Below are 22,302 nucleotides of genomic sequence, written 5' to 3'. Positions count from 1 at the left end.
CTCTATCCCCATCCACTGGGCCACCTAGCTCCAGGACTTTTAGACAATGAAAAAGGGGACCACTATTTTTCCTCCTCCTCCCTCTTCCTACAAAATGAAATAACCAAAAATCTGGCAACAAGCAGATTAATGACATTTCAAGTAAAAAACTATTTTTAAGAGTTGATTTACCTGTTCTTGACAATCCAGTATTTCTTTCCACTTTCTCCCTCAGCACCATAGCCCACAACCAGCACACCATGATCCAGTTGTGAACTGCTGCACTGTGGTTCAAAATAAACACCTAGGATATTGAAGTGAAATGTTAGCATTGGGAAATACTAAGGAATGGCAGTAAAATGAATAATTGTATTGTTATAGAAATAACAAAGAACAAATGCTTACCAGACTCATAGAACCTGAAGGATGGATTTGAACTATCAATAGCTGCTGAGACAGGCCCCACGGTTGCTACAGCCTCCATGAGTGCTCCTTCTTGCCCAGATGGAATGTCTACAAATCCAGTGACACTAGCACCAGAGCATTCTGGCTGGTATTTGCAATAGCTATCCTTTTAAAATGAAATAGAGAAATGGTCTGAAATTTTAAATTTAAATTTAGTAGCTTTTATTGAAGTGGTTTAAATTTAATGAATTTAAAATTGATGATCACAAAAAAAAAAAAACCCAACAAAAACCCACGGGCAGTGTTCTCCCAGTCAATTTATTAACACCTTAAGAAAATAGCTGGATGGGAGTGGTTGAAGGGCCAGATAATCGGGGTTAAGTTGTTGACCTGGGTCACACAACTAGAAGTGTCTGATGCCCCACTCTTATGATTCCTCAGTTTTTCTACCTGTAAAATGAAGATGTCTGACTAGATAATATATAAAATGCTTTCTGAATCTTAAATATAGAGATAATCCAGTATATAAATTTTCTTCATGTGATTTATATATAAACGTTTATTGTTGTCAATCTCAGTTCTGTGTCTGACTCTTTTTGGAGCTGTCTTGTTAATAAACTGATGTTCTCCAGCACATTTTACAGATGAAGAAACTAAGGTAAACAGAATTATATGACTTGTTTAGGGTCATACAAGGATACCAGCATCTAGGCCAGATGTAAACTCAAGAAGATGATTCTAATGGTCTATCTACTGGTCTACCTGGGCTACTCATAACTGCTTATAATATTATTTTAAACTTTAAATATTAAATTAAAATTTTAATTTAATTTTTATTTAACATATAATACTTTAAAATATTTTAATTTCTCTAACTAAATACATAATGAACAGGCACTAATTTTAAGCATTAATATATTTTGGATTCTGCTATAGATTGTGAGGTTTTATTAGGGAGGTGGGTATTTAAGTCCACTGTCTCTTTAAGCCTCCTCAGTTCTCCTTCCCTGAAACTGAGTCTCTCTATTCAATCTCCATTCTAGCTAAACCAGAATGATGGAGCATCTAATTACTATGTTTACCCTTCCAATGGAGAGATGATTCCTCTTGTATCAAAACCTCCATTTTTCTTCACATTCTTTTTTACAGGTCGCCCCAACTCCTATTTCCCCAAAATGAGTCTCTCCATTCAAATATAGCCTAAATGAAAATGATGATGATGTTTACCTTTCCAACATAAGGATAGCATTCCTCTGTATCAATGCCACCATTTTCCTTCACATATTGGAAGGCTTTGTCAATGAGACCACCATCACAGCCATTGTTGTCTTCAGAGCAGTCAACCAAGTTCTGTTCACTAAGTGAAACAAGTTTGCCAGTTTTACGGAACCACTGACCTTCAATGGCGCCAGTGGCGCTAAATGCCCAACAAGAACCACACCGACCCTAAAAGTCAAAATGAAGGTGAGTTAGTTTATATGAAAATCTTAAAAAGTTTTTTAAGACAGATCTGAACAGTCTCAAAACAATGAAAGAGAACTCAATCACAGAGCTTATTTGAAGTTCCCTTATTATTTAAACGTTCTATCAAAATCCTGACTGCTTTACCTGAGTTACCCATGGACAGAACTTGAACAAGATTAATACCTGCTTCTTAACAGGAGTTACATAGCCTTTCTCTCTCCAATCTACAGATTCAGGGATCTGTGCAAAGAGAGGTTCATGAAGTAGAGATCCATTGGTCCTGCTCTGTAATCCACTGGAGTTATAGCCATTCATGACTTGTTTGAACTCTTCAGTGGTCTAAAATGAAAAGAAAGGTGTCTTATAGTAAGCGTATTGTGAGTAAAAAAGAATCAACTACTTAGAATTAGCAGATACACCCACCATGTCACCAAACTTGTTCATTCCCATCTGGAAACTCTGTTTGCCAGTGCTGTACTCCAAATTGTGTGCTTCAATCATTTTCAAATTCTTCTCCCATGTTGCTCTCCTCCAACTATCTTCATTCTGAAAGAAAAACAAAAAAAAAAGGTAAGGTTCAACAAAGCTAAAAAAAAAATCTTACTTTTTGTCTTAGAATGAAGACTATATATTGTTTCTAAGGCAAAAGGGCAATAAGGGCTAGGCAATGGGTGTTAAGTGACTTGCCCAGGGTCACATAGTTAGGAAGTATCTGAGGCCAGATTTGAAGCCATCAATAAGCTTTTGTATCATGCATTCAAGTTAAACTTTCTTCAGATCAAATCCACTTTCAATAAGTACGTTAGCACAGTTGGGATGGTGACTACATTTAAATATTGTCTCATATCCCAGAAAATTCATTTCTGAGAAGGGGTTCCAAGCTGTGATGATATAAGACATTCCTACTCCAAACTTATGTGGGAAAAGCAGCAATCTTGAGCACATTAAGCTCTTGTTGTGTGAATCATTGGCTTCCACTTCGGAGATGTATGCACACACTGCTGGTGTAAAAAGTAGTTAAAAGATTACCACTTCATAGGTCTTCTCATATTGTGCCTTCCATTGGTCCCACTGAGAATCTAAAGCTTGGTCATATTGTGGAGCAGCAGCCACTAATCCCAAGTATAGGGAAGCTAAATACAGGTAGAAATTCATGTTCCCAACCTTAAAGGTAAAAAAAAAAGGAAGAAAAGAAATAAAATATTTATAATTAAAATCAAACCAATCCAAAAGTTCAAGCTCTTTGAAACACACAGTCTTCCCAGGGGAATGACAAAATTCATTTCCCCAAATATTCATATAACATATAAGTGCTTGGTGTGCAGTGGGATGGAGGTGAGGGGAAACACAAGAAACTTAATACTGATCTAGAGTTTTCCTAGATTTAGACATACAAGAAACATAAAAACCAGAGACAACGCATGACTTCCTGTCTATATTAGTAGTACAGATAATTTTTAAAATTTTAAAATAATTTCAAGTAATTTTGAAATATTTTAAATAACCATAAAGCACTGGCTATTTAGAAGTGTTTTTGTTAACTATTCAGAGAGAGGGTAAGGTTGGTTTACATCCTATTCACTGGACTGTCAATCTAGAGAGCTTGTCTCTAATACAATTATACTAATTATGACACTAATTATCTCAGGCTCAGAACTTCTCTCATGTTCCCAACCTCCCCAAAACTAAAGGCGGGTATGATACAACTATATCAAGCAGCAATCACTGGGAAAATGGGGGAAAGGGGTGTGTGGGGTTGTAGCTAGAGGAATGACCAATAAAAGTCTCTAATCTCTCCTCTTTTTAAGTATGATGGGGTGAGTGAGTCCCCCAGGATGTAGGTCTTGTGACATTATCTTGCTCCTTGAAGTCATCTTTTTCAAAATGTGATGATTATTGTATGAGAGGACATGGCTTAAAGAAGTAGACCGTATAAGTGAACAGAAGCAAGGTTCAACTTTTTTCATGAGAAGGGGTCATGCCCCAATGGAAATGCTCAACGCCTAGGTGCAGACACAAGCATTTTATAGATTCCTAATACAAACCCCTACCGACTCTGCTTGATACCCATGATCTGGGGTAGAACTTACAATCTAGGCATGAAAGACCACCCAATCAGAAACCAAAGTTACATAGGATGAGCACCCCACTAAACTCCTCACAGCATGAGTCCTATCGTGAGTTCCACCAGGTGAGGGGGAGATTAGGAAGAAGTAGCTATGACTTCTGGAGGGATTCTTCTGACTTCTAAAGGTCAGAGGAGAGAAGGAGGTAGGATAGCCTCATGGTTTGCTCACTTGGAGAGAAACCCACTGGGCCTATGGCAATAACAAAATGTCCTTGAGATGTTATTCTGAACTCTTAAACATGTTTTCCTTCTCTAATGGAATCCCACAACTGAGAGGAACAAATTAATTCTTTTCTTTCCACATAGCTCAAGGGCACCATCATACTTCAGTCATCCCATGTTCTCAATTTTCAGCTCCTCCTGACCCCATATATTAATCAGTTGTCAAAGCACATCTCATTGGTCTTCACAACAGCTTATCACTGTCACCACTGCACTTTTGTAACCTTTTTTTTTTTTTTAATTTAAACCCTGCCTTCTGTCTTTTTATCAGTTCTAAGACAGGAGAGTGGCAAGGCAGAGGCAATAAGGGTTAAATGATGAGCCAAGGGTCAGCATCTGAGGCCACATTTGAACCTAGACCTCTAGACTCTATGCCTGGAGTTCTATCCATTTGGACATCTACCTACTTCTTGCAATAGCTTTCTCATTTGTCTCTCCTTTGCCTCAAGACTTCCTCCATTCCATCCTATCCTCCCACAGCAATCAAAATGATTTAAAAGTCCACATCTGACAATTTTGCATTTACTCTTTCCAGGAATATTTCAGTGGCTCTTTTGCCCCTGGGATCTCATTTCATTTTTATCTGATATTTTATTTTTTAAAAATCCTTACCTTGCCTTAGAATCAATACTGTGTATTGGTTCCAAGGCAGAAGAGTGGTAAGGAGTAGGCAATGGGGATTAAGTGACTTGACCAGGGTCCCACAGCTAGGAAGTATCCCAGGCCACATTTGAACCCAGGACCTCCAGTCTCTAGATCTGGTTTTCAATCCACTTAGCCACCTAGCTGCTCCATTTACTGAATAAAATTATTAGCACAGTAGTACATGCATAACTGATGCAAGTAAATGTATGTCTATATTGATGAAAATATTTTGAACACTCTTGTCCTATACATGTATATATTTTTGAGAACTATATAGGACAAAAGTGTTAAAATTATTTCTCTGTAATGGGGATGTTTTCTAGCAAAAATATGCAAGATGACTGCTTTACTAAGGGCAAGGACTGTCTTTTGCCTCTTTATATCCCCAGTGCTTAGCACAGTGACTAGCACTTAGTAGTTGCTAAACAAATAAATGCTCACAGAATAAATGAATTTCTTCACTTCTAAGCCTAAACCTAAACTCCAAATGCACCTTTTTCTAGAACTGCAAATGACTCAGAAAGCAGGGCCAAGTTCCATATCCTAACGTGCAAAGTAGAGAAAGTGCTGGATTTGGTGACAAGATGCCTGGATTCCATCATAACTTCTGCCATTTGCTACCTTATGGGCATATCACTTCACCTCAGGGCAGTTTCTCTAGGGTCCCTTCTAGCTCTAAACTATGATCCCATAGAGGATAAAGGGTGCTGCTGGAGGGAATGGGAGAAGGGATATGCATCTCCAGACTCTCAGCTCCTATTAGCCTTAGATCTATAGAAAGACCCTGAAAGCCAAAATCTGTCTATTTACAGAAACGGACAAGGAAGCGGCTGGCACTGGTAGGCGGTGGCCCTGTTTGCCAAAGGCTCCCAAACTCTGGGTATCTGAACCTCCTACATCCAGAAAAAAATTCTTCCCTCCTTCTCTCGTAGCATGCCCCACCTCAGCAAGGTGGGGAGGAAGGTCACGTGGAGGCGCCCATGTGAACCAGGACCCCCCCAAAACACCAGGCAAGCAGAAGGGACATGGTCTGGCGCCACTCCTCCCAGCCCAATATGATCCTCAGCCCCCATTCCCCGGGCGCGGTTGGTGGATGTGTAGGGATGCACTTTGCTCTGCATCCTCAGGAGCCTTTCCAGCAGGTCCAGGAAGGAGTTCTTTCCCTCTTCTGGATCAACTGACAGAACCGGGTACACAAACACAGGTCCCCTAACCCCATCCCGTAGTTTAGGGACTCCTGCCGTGGTCAGCCCTTAGAATAAATCCAAGAAAGTCACAGAAAAGGGAATGGAGTCACAGTTTGCTCCTGGGAAGGCCACTCCTCATCCTGAAATTAATCCAAACAGATAACCCTCCTCCATCTCGCCCTCCCCGTTACCGTCTCCTCCTCCATTTAGTAAGTGCTGGCCAAAAACACACCCCAGAGTCCAAGAGTTTTCCTAATCATTAATAATGGAATTAAAAACGAAGGCAAACATTCTTTTAGCGGTTTTAAGGTTTGCAGAGCGTTTTACGGATTTTTACTCGAGTCTTGTTTGTAACAACCTTCCTGGAAAGTGTAGATGCTATTTATTTGTCCGGTTTCAGGGAGGATATCGTCCTAAACTTCATCACCCCATTCCCCATTACAGCTAAACCCACCACACACACACAGACACACACACAGACACAGACACACACACACACAGACACACACACACACACACACACACACACACACCACACACACACACACACACCTGGATTTGTGAGAGCCAGGCTCTATCCAGGGACGCATCTGCCAGTCTGCAGAAGGTTGCTCAGTCAGCAGCAGCAGCATCATTAACAACAACAACAATCTCTTCTCAATTCCAAGCTCAGTTGTCCTCTTTTGCTCTCTCCCGTTCCGTGCCGGGGGTGCCACCAAGGAGGCAAAGGAGTCTGCCTCTTTCGGAGCCCCCAAATCCTCCCCTTCTGCCCTGGAACCGGAACCACGGCTCGCCCAGTCCTTACCTGAGTGTCTCAGCAGCAACCTGGGAAAAGTGGGACCTCCAAGGCAATTTAGGGGCCGCAATGGAGATCCCACTGTTGCTCTTTTATAGCAAAGTCCTGGACTGAGCCTGCCGGTCCTACATCCCAGCGTGGCCATTGTTCCCTCTGGGCTTGCTGACTCTGTGTTGCTGGTCTAGACCTGTAGGGTTTTGCAATTGCCTTACGGGTAGAGTTCGGGGAGGGAAAGGGAATGGTTGGGCTATCCCCGAGGCTGGGTTCTTCTGTTTTGCTTGTGGAAAGGTGAGGGGTCAGGCCTTCTCCTTAATACCTCTGCGTGGCTTTGGGTTGGAGTTGGGAAGTGAATGAGAGGGAAGAAGGTATAGCCTAATCACCTGCCAGTACTGCGATAAGTGACTTGACCAAGGTGACCTGAAGAAGCCACTCGTATAGTCACGAATTCAGTTCATCCTTTAGAGAATCATAGAGTTGTAAGGCATCTTTCTGCTCCTGCATTTTACATGCGAAGAAAGTGAGGCTCCGGGTCAGCATCAATGGCAAATGACAATACAGTGATTCACACCTCGATTTTTTTCATTCCAAATCCTGAGATTTTTCTGAGCAGAAGATTCATAAGATATGGGTCGAGGTCCCCAGGAAACCTACTGTGAAGGTTGAGAGGATTTGTCTTTTGATAGATTGAATTACTTGGGTATCAGAGTTTTCAATTAGAATCTCAGATCAATTTCTCAACTTCTGCACTCTTTCCTTCAAATTAGCCAAAGTAAAACTACAATTAGAAGTAAAGAGCTTCATAGAAAATTATCCCAGTGAATTTGTCTTTTATTATACATTTTAATTGTGTATGGCCTCAATCCTTTATTCCTGGGAGGCTGAAAGAATTCCCCACCTAAAAATTTTCTTCCATTGCAGAATAGATAGGAAAATGAAATTATGAGGGAAATCATGAGCTCTGTTGTACTCAGTAAATAAGAACCAGTTTATGCCAGATGCACTTTGCACAAGTAAAACTGAGTCCTTCAATTTCCCTTTAAGAAACATGAAGTAGGGAGGGGACAACAAGGTAAGTTTTGCTGCATTGAAGGGCCAGAGCTAGGAATTGGAGGTCCTGGGTTCAAATGTGACCTCAGACCCTCCCTAACTGTATGATACTGGGCAAGTCACTTAGCCCCCACTGCCTAGCCCTTACTGCTCTCCTACCTTGGAACCAATACACAATATTGATTTGTCAACTGAGTATTCTGCAAGTTTCAAGTTTATCCCTGCCTCTTCAGAACACACACTGAAGGAAGTACCAGGTACACCTGTTTTGGGTTGAACAATAGACCTTGAAGTGTCTGGTGACCCCAGATTGGGTGGGACTGGTAGGTATAGTGAAATGTTGAGTACCCTTATTTGTCTTAGTAGCTTCTCCCTTTCTATTAAAGTCTTCCCTCAAGAGACCCAGCTCTGGATTTGACCCTTTTGTTTTGTATTCATTGTCCTTGACCACTCTCTGACACCTCCAGCTGTAGGCTGCAACTGTCTATGCATATTTGCTGTATCAAGTTCTCCAGAGGAGACTAACTAGGACCCCCTTGTTCTGCCACTCTCTTGAAAATCATCTTGGGTGGTGATTCTCAAAGAGATACTAGTCCCAGAGCCCTTGGCATTGTGTGGTTTTGAGGCACTAGACTCTGTGTGGTAGTGGAATATTGTACACTATCTCTTTCCTGATTAAAGATTTGGTTTCTGCTGACTAGTAGTTCTGGCATGGGCATTGTACCCCTTAAGCAGGCAAACTGTAAACAAGGAAATTCCCTTGCTTCTTTCTTCTTTGTGACTCCTAACCCAAGAACCTCTGATAACTTCTAGAAGACCCTGAGATTACTATCATCTTTGGATCATCCTTTATTTAGAGATGGATATAGAGATACACCTCCAGGCTACAGGTTGATACCATCCAGCTGTATCTCAGGCATCCATCTGTTCCCTAAAGTATGAGGATTTTCTGGCAGACCCAGGTCAGATGACCAAATACCCCAGCAAATGCCTGAGTGCTTAACACTATAGAATCACCCCACAACATGACACAACATCATGTACACACTGTTGTAAAGAATATAAAATCCCCAGGATTGAAGTATTCTGGGAGCAATCACCCAGGGTTGTTCCACTTATTCCGTTTTGCTGGCCAATAATTCTATCTTATGAATAAATTTCTCTTTTTACTTTTAAGCTAAGTTGCATTCTTGCAAATGGTATCCTTCTTGAACCCAGGGGTTCACCATTATACCCCACAACATGTGGATGTACCCCACAACAGTTTTGAGTTATTTCCAAGTTAATAGATTCTAAAACAGAAAGTAAGGGTTAAAAAAAAAAAGAAACATGAAGGGGGAAGCTAGGTAGCAGAGCTGCTAGTGGGTCAGAAGGTTTCACTTGCAGTGTGGTAGGGTCAGCATTCTACATATAGGAAAAGGTGGGAAAAGCTGGAGGTGGGCAAGCCACACTCTTTTACCAGTAGCTGTCTTCACCTGGACATCTGTCTTCTCTCATTAATCTTCAGTTGCTACCTGTGTATTGGGTGCTTCTCTACTGACTACAAAAGTGTCTCTTTCTCCCTTCTCCTCAAAGAAAACTCTACACAAGATCTCTGCTACTATCATTCTGTATCTCTTCTCTGCAACTGGTACTTTCACTTCTTTTCCTCTCAATTGATCTCTACTGTCTAGCCTCAAAGCTCATTATTTGGCTGGAATTGTTTCTGCCAAGTTACCAATCATCTCTTCTTAATCTTCCCATATTTGATGTTCTTTTCTCAGTCTTGATCTTTGACCTCTCTGTGTAGCCTCAGTCATCCTCTTCTCCATATTTTCTAGGTTTTCATAAACCTAATCTCCTGAGTCTCTGTCTTCAGACTGTTCTTTGTCAGTCTTCTTTACTTGTTGCCCTACTACCATGTTATATAACTGTTCTGATTCCTTTTTTCCCTCTGTACTATTTTATTTGGTGATCTCTTCAGCTCCCATGGTTTCAATAATTATTTCTATGTAGATTGAAGTAGAATAAAATGAAGTCCCTGATCCATTGGTAAAGGTAGTAATCAATAAAGCATATTTTCCCTATAGAAAGCAGGCAAAAGGAATGTGCTTTCTCAGTTAGTAGTCCTATGGTAAAAACTGGGGTTAACTTATATTTTTATCAGGGTTCAGAAGGGTGAGTAGGAGACAGGAATGGACAATAGTTTTGGACCAGACAGGTTAGGAAAACTGGGTTTAGCTGTTTGGGGAATTGCAGTTGACAGGAGTGACAGTTGGGTCTTAACTGTCACACTCATCTGAACTGTCACACTTAACTGTCACATACCTAGCCAGGGATAAACACAGAGTTTAACAAATACACTCATTATGAGAACTTTAAGGTATGAATAAGACAAAGAGGGAAAACAGTTTAATTGTAATTTGAAAGGATAGGAGAGGGGGTGAGGTGAAACTATGTCTAACTGACCAGGCCTGGAGTCAAAAGGGAAAGTTCCTTATCCAACCTGGCTTTTGCCAGGTTGACAGCTTGGCTAAGGACTTGAGGAAAAGGGCTTGGGTTTGGGGTTCTCACAACTGATCCAGGGATGTCTTCAGGATACCAGGAACCAACTTGTCCACAGCCAATGATCTAAAAGTAACCAGGTAGGGAAAGGTGTCTGTAAACTGTCCACCAGAACACTGGCCTCTTCCCTACTCAGAGTTGACTTGCAGGATGATAACTTCAGCCTTTACAATCTTCACCAGTCTCCAAGACCTCAGGCCAAATAGGGACTGCTGATTGCACTTTTGCTCCAAACCCCTCTCAAAACAGCAGTGTCAGGGGCAGCTGGGTAGCTCAGTGGATTGAGAGCCAGGCCTAGAGACAGGAGGTCCTAGGTTCAAATCCGGCCTCAGGTACTTCCCAGCTGTGTGACCTTGGGCAAGTCACTTGACCCCCATTGCCTACCCTAACCAATATTCCACCTATAAGTCAATACACAGAAGTTAAGGGTTTAAAAATTAAAAAAACAACAACACCAAAAAAAAAAACAGCAATGTCTGTTGCTTCCTCTCTCTTCTCTACCCCCTGCATTCCATTCATAATATCCATGACCTCCAGCAAAGGTTTTCTCTAATATGCTAGCAAAAATCTTCATTTATACTTTTAAAGCCTATTCCTATTACAGTTCCCCCCCCTTTGCACAAAGCCAAAATAGTGGTCCACACAATATTTTGGTATTTGTGAACTACAAATTAAACTAAAATTCTAACCCAAAATCACAAACAACCTACACTAACTCTATTTCATCTAACACTATCCTACTCTACCCTACTATCGGGATTTTAACAAGGAAAGGTTAAGGGATAAATACATTGAACAGTTACATAGTTCAAAGCACAAAGTAACAAGTAACAATGCAAATTTCCAACAAAATTAACAAAATCAACAAAAAATATGAAATATCAACACAAAAGTCAAAACAAACATCAAACACAACTCCTGATCTAATACAGAAACATTCTTCTAACTAACAAATGCAAACAAGTTTGGAAAAATAAATTTTCAACACAACATTGCATAAGTTTTACAGGAAAATTACAACAAAAAATTAAACTAACTTATGCAAATTACATTCAAACGTTTGAAACTCAATTAGTATCAAATTATTCACAGAATTTATATTTATATATATATACATACATATGATATATGCAACACACACATAATATATACATGCATTATGTACATATTTGTACACATGGTATGTACATATAAATATACATATGTACATGCGTTACATATATACAATACTTACACTATAATACAATTTACAATATACATATCCTATTTACACATCTATTGATATTATTTTGTGATATGTGATCTGTAGTATGTTATCTGTTCTTCATGTAATGGAAGTTTGTTATGTTTGTTGTGTTTGCACTGTAATGTACATTAATGCCTTATCTTATCCTCTAATCTAATCTAATACTATTTCTTTTTCACTAAACTATTCTAGACTATCCCTAATGTATTAGTATATTAGTCTAGCTACATCTACCTAAATAACTAGCTAATCTTTGTTAGTAACTAACTATCCTTTGTTAGTAGTTACTTATCCTATAACTAATTCTATATTTTGTTAATAATTATACATTGTTTCATTCCATAAGGAACACAATGTATTCTAACATGTTTGTGTCATATGTATCTTCTTCTTCCTCTTCCTCTTCCTCTTCCTCTTCCTCTTCCTCCTCTTCTTCTTCTTCTTCCTCTTCTTCTTCTTCTTCTTCTTCTTCTTCTTCTTCTTCTTCTTCTTCTTCTTCTTCTTCTTCTTCTTCTTCTTCTTCTTCTTTCTTCTTCTTCTTCTTCTTCTTCTTCTTCATTTCTACATTTTCAGTATCTACACCATGTGCTAATTTAATATGAGAACAATGGTACCATGAATCTCTACCTAAAACTTTTAGAGAAAATGGTGAAACTAATATAATTATATAAGGACCTACCCAATTTTGTTCTGTTGCAGATGTTTTGGCAAAATTTTTCACATAGACCATATCACCTGGTTGAAAATTATGAAGAGAATAATCCAATGGACCAGATTGAATTAATACTCCCATATCTTGTAATTCTCTTAGCCTCTCCTGTAAAGCATTTATATATGAAGCAATTTGGCAATCACCTCCTAAGAGTGATGCATAAACATCCTTACAAGTTTTTGCTTGTAGTGGGACATGTCCAAAGAGCATCTGATAAGATGATATATGTAGATCTGCTCTTGGTCTTGTACATAGTTAAAACAAAGCTATGGGAAGAATATCTGGCCATGTAAGATGAGTTTCAGCACAGAGTTTCCCAACCCATAGTCTTGAGTTTCCTATTCATATGCTCCACTTGACCTGAACTCTGTGAGTGATAAGGAACATGATATTTAGGTGTTATTCCTAGATTCTCATAGAGGCTTCTAAGGATATCTTGAATAAAATGAGATCCCTTATCCGAATCTATGGTTAATGATATACCGAATCTAGGCACAATTTCCTTGAGTAACGCTTTCACCAAAAAGCTTGCTATGTTGGTATTTGATGGAAAAGCTTCAGGATATTTAGTTTGTCTATCAGCTATCACAAGACAATACTTGTATCTTCCAACTTCAGGCATACAGATATAATCAATAGGTAAATTCTCAAATGGACAATATGCTAAAGGCCTACCACCCAAACTTTTCTTTCTGAATGCACTTTGATTGAACTTTTGGCAGACTGAACAACTATTATAGAACTTATTTTCAACAGTACTTATTCCAGGAACAACCCATTGTCTCTTGATGGAATCCACAACAGCTTGTGTACCAAAATGACCTTTTGTGTGGATGGCTTGACACAAATAGGTATACAAATCTTTTGGTAACAATGGTCTTCCTGTATCAGTAATCCATATCCCATGTTCTTTCCTAGCTCCAAATTTATCCTTCCACTTCTCAATATCTGAGTCTACATAAGCTTTTTCTAGATCATCAGAATCAATAGATGTTAAATTCATTACATAAATTGGAGCATTCTGGGCTGCATACTTCGTAGTGATATCAGCTCCATGATTTCCTTTAGAGACTGAATCTCTACCACGAGTATGACTGCTACAATGAATTACTGCCAGCTGTTTTGGCTTCTGGATTGCTTCCAACAACTCAGTTATTATTCCTGCATGAGCTATTGGTTTACCCAATGCAGTAATAAAACCTTGTTGTTTCCAGATTGTTCCTGTTGCATGGCAAACAGAAAATGCATATCCAGAGTCTGTGTAAATATTCACACGTTTATCTTCAGCTAATAGACAGGCTTGCTTCAATGCCACCAATTCAGCACCTTGAGCACTAAGATTACTAGGTAATGAGCCATACCACAGTGTCTCAAATTCTGTGACAACTGCAGCACCAGTACATCTAATTCCATTACATAAATATGATGATCCAGCTGTGAATAACACACAGTCTGGATTTTCGAGTGGAGTATCTTTTAAATCCATTCTAGGCATATCCACAAGATCTACTACCTCGACACGTTCATGCAATGGCTCACCATTTTTGAGTAAATCTGAAAGAAGAGTAGCTGGATTGAGTATGCTACATCTCCTCAACTGGATGTTCTCAGTACGTAAGAGAATAATTTCATACTTATATATTCATTGGTCTGAATATGCTTGAGTATGAAACTTCCTCATTAGTGCTTCTATCTGATGTGAACAATAGACAGCTAAAGGATATCCCAAAACTAGAGCAGTTGACTTCTAGACTAACACAGCTGCTGCTGCTACCTCACTTAGACAGGGTTCTGTCCCCTCAGCTACTGGATCTAATTAACAGCTGTAATATCCAATTAGACGATAACTTTGTCCTAAAGTCTGTGTCAACACACCAGAAGCTATACCTTTTGTTTTGTTGACAAACAGCTGAAAAGGTTTCTTATAGTCTTGGATTCCTAACTCAGGTGCAGATAGAATTGCTTCTTTCAGCTTATCTAAGGCTAAGGGATGTTCAGGCTTTAGTTTCAGAGGTTCTGGTTCTGTATTCCTGGTCAGATCTGTTAAACACTTAGTGATCCCACTATATCCAGGAATCCACTGCCTACAGAAACTAGTAGTTCCAAGAATAGCCCTAAGTTGTTTTTTAGTTTTAGGTGCACTCAATTTCTGTATGTCAGCTATTCTCTTTTGTGTGATATTTCTGCAACCCTCTGACAACAAAAATCCAAGATATTGTACACAAGGCAAAACCCTTTGTAATTTTGCCTTGGAGATTTTATACCCTCATTTATACAATTCAATCAAAAAATCTTGCTATTCCTAAGACACACTTTTGCATTTTGGGATGCTAAAAGAATATCATCCACAAAATGCACCAATTTACTCTCTTTAAATTTAATCATTTTTAGATCTCGATTTAGAATTTGAGAGAACTGGCTAGAGGAGTCTGTAAATCCCTGTGGAAGATAAGTCCATGTCTACTAAGTTTTCTCCCAAGTGAAAGCAAAGATCTTTTGAGAATCCTCATGAATTGGTATCCAGAAAAAAGCAGAACATAAATCTACCATGGTGAAATATCTAGCCTGACTTGGAATGGAAGAAATTATAGCAGCTGGACTTGGAACAACTGGATGAGTTTTGATAATATAATCATTTACTGCTCTTAGATCTTGAGTAAATTGGTAAACAGGTTCAGCCATTTTCATCTAATTTTGGCTTCTTTATAGGCAAAATAGGCGTATTGTACTCAGAAAATCATGGTATTATTATACCTTGTTGGATTAGGGACTCATTAATTGGTCGTATACCATCTATTGGCTCCTTAGTCAAGGAATAATGAGACTCACAAGGAACTGGTCCTTCCTTTGTCCTCACCCTGACTGGAATAGCTGATTTTAGCGACCTAACACCTATCGATGATCTTGACCACAAATCCTTAGGTATATCCTCAGGTATTAGATAGATAGTACCTAAGTCATCCTCTGTACTATTGGAATCCAAGAAAAGAAATGGAAAGGCCTTCGAAGATTCCTCTGGGAGATGTAAAGAAATATCACCAGATTCAGTACATTGGATAGTAGCCCGTAATTTACACAGCTAATCCCTTCCTGAAAGGTTTATTGGACTTTCTGGAACACACAAAAATGCATGTCCCATGGAAAAAGATCCAAGTGTTACCATTTTTGGTTGCGATTTAGCTACTTTTGCCTGTAGCACCAACCACATCCATTGTACCAAAGGTTCTACAATTCTCAGGATAACTTTGCAAAACTGATTTACTTACCCCTGTATCAATGAGAAGATCATAAATCTGGTCTCTAATTGTTACAGACACATATGGTTCTGTGCTATTAGGAGGTTGGAAAGTTTCCAACACAGGAGCTAAAATAGTAACGTCAGAACAAAGCTCAGCTGTTTCCTGTCCATCCGAGTTAACATTGTCTTGAATTACAGAATTTTCCCAGGATTTTGCACCTTTGGTCCTTTTCACCTCTATTCTGGTATCATTGTTCTATTTACAATCAAATTATTTTTAATCAAATCACAATTTCCATTATGCTTCTTAATTACACAATTACTAGAATTTCTAATGCCATTTACAACACTATTTTTCTTTTCCTCACGATTATTTACAACACTAATCAAATTATTATCAACACCATATAAACCATCATTAATTTTAATTATTACAAACACTAGTTAAACTAGTTAAACTACTATTATCAGTGGGTAAATTACCATTAACATTGGTTAAATTAAAATTTACACTATTACCAGTAGTTAATTCAGATAATTTAACATTAATACCATTCAAATTATTATTAATTCTTTTCAAATTATCATTCACATTGATTAAACTATCATTTATTCCATTTAAATTATCACTAACTGATCAACTCATCACCATCATTAATTAAATTCTTATCATCACCAATTAAATTGAATTTAAATCCAATTAATTAATTAATTAATCAAAGCAAAGCAACACCAAGTACACCATTTTTATTATCCACAATTACATTATTTTTATCTTTAACACATACAGTTTCATCAATATTCACCTAACTCCCATAACCTTGATTAATTACTTCTGAATTTTGGGCACACCTTCATAATGAAGCTGTCCCTCCATTCAGGGTACCATGATTAACATTCTAGACAATGTGACTGTACTTTGGTTATACTACGGCCTTTATGTAATCCTGCATGGTTGCTATATTAGGAGCTTGAACACCCTGGCAGCAGGCATTTTGGCACTGGAATGCATTTTGCTGGCTATTTCCATAATTAAATCCATTATTCCAATTATTTTCCCTATATCCATAATTATTATTAAATTGGTTAAATCCATTATTATTATTGTACCTCTGCCCATAAGATCTTCTTCTAAACCTACATTCTCTGGCAAAATGTCCAATTTGGCCACATATATAACATGTTTGCTGTCTTTGGTATCTTGTGTTTACATTGACATTATTTTTATAGTTGTTAGTATTATTTTTCCTCTCAGAAGCCCTCAACACTGCCACTGCTTTTATCTCACCGATTTCTTTCTCATTTACCCTACTATTAGCCTCTCTAAGTTGTTTCTTGAGGCTCTCAATCACTGTATCCTTTTCATCATTCCCTTTGTCCTTCTTCTGAGCAAAAACATAGGTAGCCTTTTGTTTCAGTTCATCCAGGCTCAGAAGTTCCCAATCTGGATAATTCTCATTGAAAAACTTCTTCACCTAGGGAACTGTTTTTTCCACAAATACACGCTTAACATGCTCAACAGTGGTATCTTCCAGGACATTTAGGCCTAAGTAAATTTCTACAGTTTTGATGTTTCGATCTAAAAATGTAGCTGGTGTCTCCTGATTGGTCTAACTTTCTCAAACTTAGACCAAGCATTAAGGTGCCTTGAATTTTTCTCCATAACCTTGATTAGTGATTTTCTTGCCTGTTTGAGCATTCTGTAAATAGGAACTGAATTTAGATCCAGCTCCTCCCAGGTTACCAGCCATGGTGTCATACCTTCAGTATTTCTAGTCTCTTCCACAAACTTGTTTCTATCATGATTAGACAAGATCTGCCCTAGAACTTACCAACAGTCCTCAAAATCCAGGTCATGTGCTTTAACAAATGCATGAAAGATTTTAACAAATTTGCCAGCATCATCATGAAAATTTGGGATTTTCCTTTTCAAGTTCTCCACATCCTCAGTCCTAAATTTAGTATGCTGTCTCACATGAAAAAAATCCCATCATCCCTCACCACCAGAAGGTTGTGTAGAGGGAAAAGGTTAACCAGTTTGTCCCCCTTATTTAATGCTTTTTGTTCCAATTCTGCCTTAGAAAGTTCAGATTAAACACCTTTACCCTCCTTACCATCATTACCATATTTATTATTACCAGGAGCATGAAGATAGGCACCACCAGTTTGCATATACATCTCCAAATTGTCTATGTTAACTTGCATTAACTTTAACAATTGCTTCATCTCTGAATCTTTAAATCACCAGGTAACCACAATCTTACAACGATAATTAACACGGAAAAATATCCATCTTATTTTGTATATGATGTAACCAGTTAAAACAATAATCAGTGCGTGTGTGCTATAATATCCAGAATAGTTATGGTAAGAACAGGTTGGGCTACCTCAAAATTCAATATAACTCTGCAATACCTGGGTATGATCTTAAACCACAGGTATGGGATAAACAATATCCCTTGCCATTACCCCAATAGCAAATAATCAATACAGTTTTCAATTACCATTTTCCCAAACACTGACACAAAAGACCAGTGGTACAGCGATACAGTTGTGTTATTAGCCACAATGAAAGAATGAAGACTAATATCTAATATAAATACAACAATATTCCCACAACAACACCAATTTACAATCAAACAGGATAATGCAAACAGTAAAAGGCAAAAAAAAAAATGGGGGAAAACCCTTTCTCTGTGACTATTTCAGCCTTGATAGTAAATTGGCTTCACTCAGGGATTTTATCAATGAACTGGGTGAGGGTAAGCAGTTTTGAGTAGTTTACCACTGGCTCGGAACTTTCAGACCACAGCCAATGGCTATCCTCCCTCACAGAATGTTCAGAACCCTCTGGCTTCCAGTCTGGCCCTGTGTGTCCAAATTCTTATGGTAAAAACTGGGGTTAACTTATATCTTTATCTGGGTTCAGTAGGGTGAGTAGGAGACAGGAATGGACAATAGTCTGGGACCAAACGGATTAGGGAAACTGGGTTTAGCTGTTTGGGGAATGGCAGTTGACAGGAGTGACAGATGGACCTTACCTGTCACACTGATCCACCTAGCCAGGGATAAACACAGAGTTTAACAAATACACTCACTATGAGAACTTTAAAGTATGAATAAAACAAAGAGGGAAAACAGTTTAATTGTAATTTGAAAGGATAGGAGAGGGGGTGAGGTGAAACTATGTCTAACTGACCAGGCCTGGAGTCAAAAGGGAAAGTTCCTTATCCAACCTGGCTTTTGCCAGGTTGACAGCTTGGCTAAGGACTTGAGGAAAATGTCCATGACTTCCAGCAAAGGTTTTCCCTAATATGCTTGCAAAAATCTGCTTTTATACTTTTTAAGCCTATACCTATTACAATAGCAACAGATGGTCAGCATAACCAGAGGATGGCCCCTCAAAGAAGGGATAAATCAGGTATAGGATAACATATACAAAGGAATGTGCTTTCCTCTCCTGCTAATTGCACTTTGGCTTCTGTAGGATAAGGCTTGCTTGCCCTGGTCATTCTGCCCCAGTCATTAAGGCTACATTTCACTCATTGTAAATTTTAAAGCCATATATCTTTCTCAGCATTGTATAAGCTCATTTTGCCTTTTTACCTCTTGCTCATTGTAACCCAAACAAATATCTAATTTTAGTTTGGGGAACTTTCACTAGGAAAGTTGCCCAGGCCAGTTAGGTACTTATTATTAATCAATTGATTAATAAGTAAATATTGGTTCCACTACTTTTGGGTGTCCAGACTCACTTTTTGAAGTAAGCTACTTCACAGATGACTCTCCAATCAAATTGTCTAGACCTAATCTTTCTCTTAACTTCCAGCCTTGCAGTTCCAACTGCCTTTTAAACATCTTGAACTGGATCCCATAGATATATTCAATTCAACATGTCCAAAACTGAACATATTACCTTTTTTTCCAAACTTTCTTCTTTCCCTCTTGCTAACTCCTCTATTACCATCAAGGGTACCATTCTTTCACTCCCCCAAGCTGGAAACCTCAATTCTGTACTTTGATATCACATGTCAAACTCTATGAATTCTCCCTCAATAACATCTCTTATATATGACCTCTTCTTTCTTCTGACACTGCCACCATGCTAGTATAAATATACTACCTGATGGGCTCTCTGCTCAACTCTCTTCCCACTCCAGTCCATCCTCAATTCAAGCTGTCAAACTGATTTTGCTGAAATGTAGGTCTGATCATATCATCCCATTATTTGATAAATCCTAATGACTGCCAATTTACCCACAGGATCGAATATAAAGTTCTGTCTTTTAAAACTGATGTAGGGGTTAGAGATTAACTTTCAGTCTGGGTTGGGTGCCCATTCAAGAATGACAAACTCCAGCAAGAAAAGATAATCTTTAAGGTCTCTTTTAGATTAAAAAAATCTATAAGTAATTATATTTCCTAAGTAATTGGGAATCACCAAAATTTAAGTAGAGAAATGGCATGACTTGAACATAGGGAAAATTATCAGTGATAACAAAGCAACTAGCAAGGAGGAAATAATGGAAGAATTTCTGCAGGAGTGCAGTTAATAGCATTAAACCAACAAGATGTGGAAGGTAAGGGAGAGAGAAAAATCAAAGATCACATGTTAAACCAAGATTTTGAATATGAAATACTGAGTGAATGACAATGACAGAAATAAGAGAAGTAAGAGGAACAGAATTTTGAGGCAAAGTCTTCAATGTGGGTTTGAAGTGGTTTTAAATACAAATAGAGATGTGGGTTCAGAGCTGAACTTTAACTGTCTCCTAAAATTGGTATACCTGCTTCCAATTTCTCACATCTATTATTTTTTAATATCTGTTTTATCTTATTATTCTTTATCTTTATATATCTTCCACATAGCTGCCAATTTCATATTTGTAAAGAGAATATCCTAGCCCTGTCTCTTCCCTGAAGCTTCCATAGCTCCCCATCCCAATAAGATAAAATACTGGCATTTAAAGCCCTCCAACAATCTGGCCTCTAACTATTTTCCCAGACTGCTTACTTGTTATTTGTGTATGTTATGTTCAGATCAAAGTGACCTTCTTGCTGTTCTCTGCATTAAATATTATATCTGCTCTATTCTTGCCTTTGTACATAGTGTCCTTCATGCCTGGAATGTCTCCTCACCTCTGCTCTTTAGAAAATCTACTTCCTTTCAGATCTGAGCCCACTTATCACCATGCCCTGATCTCCCTAGTTGTTAGATTTCTCCATACTCCCATGTTATTTCAAAATTGCCTTGTATGCATTTATTTTGTAAGTATTTTAAACTTTTCTTCATGCCTGTCTATATCTTCATTTCAGGCTGCATCCTCGAGGAAAGGGGCAACCCAATTTATCTTTCAATCCCCAGCACCTGATACAGGGTCCTCAGTCACAGGTTTCCCAAATCTTTAGTGATTATCTCTAACTTATGCTACCATGTTGAGCTAGGTATGTTACTGGGCAGCTAAATGGCAGAGTGGAAAACACACGAGGTTTAAACTCCTCCCTTAGTTCAAATCCAGCCTCAGACACTTAATGGCCATGTGATCATGGGCAAATCATTTAATCCTGTTTGCCTCAGTTTCCTCATTTGTAAAATGAGTTACAGAAGGAAATGGTAAGCCACTCTAGTATCTTTGCCAAGAAAAACACAAATGGGGTCACAAAGATTTGGATATGACTGAAAAATGACTGAAGAACAAGAGGTTTTTGAACATAGTTATTTGAATGTCTGCTCCCCCATTTAGATAATAAACTCCTAGAACTATGTTTCAACCATCTTTCTATCTTTAGCCTTTGGTTCTCTCCAAAGTAAGTAAGGAGCTTTTAGCAGCATTTCTCAGTTCTCCTCCTTTTCCTTGATCTCTCTTCAGCCTTGACACTGTTGGTCACTCTCCTCTTTTTGGTACTCTCTTCTCTCTAGGTTTTAGTGACACTGTTCTCTCCTAGTTCTCTGCTTACTGTTTGATCATCTCTTGCCAGTCTCTTTGGTTGGATCTTTATCCAGGTAACTCTTATTAACTGTGAGTATCTCCCAGGGTTCATTAATGATCTCTTTTCTCTTCTCTCTCTAGAATTTTGCTTGGCAATTTCATTAGCTCCCATGGTTTCCAATAGCATTTTTTATTTTGATGAATCTTATATGTACTTGTCCAGCTCTAACTTTGCACACTATCTCTAATTTCCAATTTTAAGGTACATTTTGAAATCTTAAACTGAAATGTCCAGTAGGCATTTTAAACTCAGTATGTCCAAAACTGAACTCCTTATCTTTCCCCTCCAAGTCCTCTCTTTCTAAATTTATTTTTCTGGAAGGCACAACTGTTCTCTTAATCACATAGGAGCAGAATCCTGATTTGGTGTAAAGAGTGGTAGTTGGCAAATTTAGAGACATACATAGGCAGTAACTTGTTTATAATTATGAGGATTAGTAAACAGAATAGGTTATTTAGTATAGACCCTGGGAATTAACATAGATTAAGGAGTGATAAGAAGGCTCAAGGAAACTTGAGCAGGAAGTAAATTCTCAGGAAGTAGAAGGGAGTGGGGAAAAGTTTAGGTCCCCTTTTAGATTTAGGGAATCAATCCCAATCCTCAACCTTCATTACTTTTCCTTACCTTTCCTCAAACTTTTTCCTTAATACTTATTAAATAAAGATTTTTGGTTTTATAAACTGCCTCCAAATATTTTT

General features: G+C 38.4%; 1 protein-coding gene across 1 annotated transcript in view; it reads right to left on the bottom strand.

Moving 5' to 3' along the window:
• Window positions 1-3,003, bottom strand: part of LOC123250639 (procathepsin L-like) — a 22,700-nt gene extending 19,697 nt beyond the window's left edge. The window contains exons 1-6 of the mRNA XM_044679808.1: window positions 2,878-3,003; window positions 2,272-2,394; window positions 2,032-2,187; window positions 1,612-1,830; window positions 385-550; window positions 172-283 (exon numbers count right to left, since the gene is read on the bottom strand). Coding sequence (XP_044535743.1) covers window positions 172-283; window positions 385-550; window positions 1,612-1,830; window positions 2,032-2,187; window positions 2,272-2,394; window positions 2,878-3,003 — 902 coding nt within the window. The remainder of the gene's footprint in view (window positions 1-171; window positions 284-384; window positions 551-1,611; window positions 1,831-2,031; window positions 2,188-2,271; window positions 2,395-2,877) is intronic.
• Between the last annotated feature and the right edge of the window lie 19,299 nt (window positions 3,004-22,302).

Source organism: Gracilinanus agilis, chromosome 1, assembly GCF_016433145.1.
Source record: "Gracilinanus agilis isolate LMUSP501 chromosome 1, AgileGrace, whole genome shotgun sequence".
NCBI lineage: Eukaryota > Metazoa > Chordata > Mammalia > Didelphimorphia > Didelphidae > Gracilinanus > Gracilinanus agilis.
The sequence above is the reverse complement of the archived record's forward strand: the minus strand, read 5'-3'. Positions and strand labels throughout refer to the sequence as shown.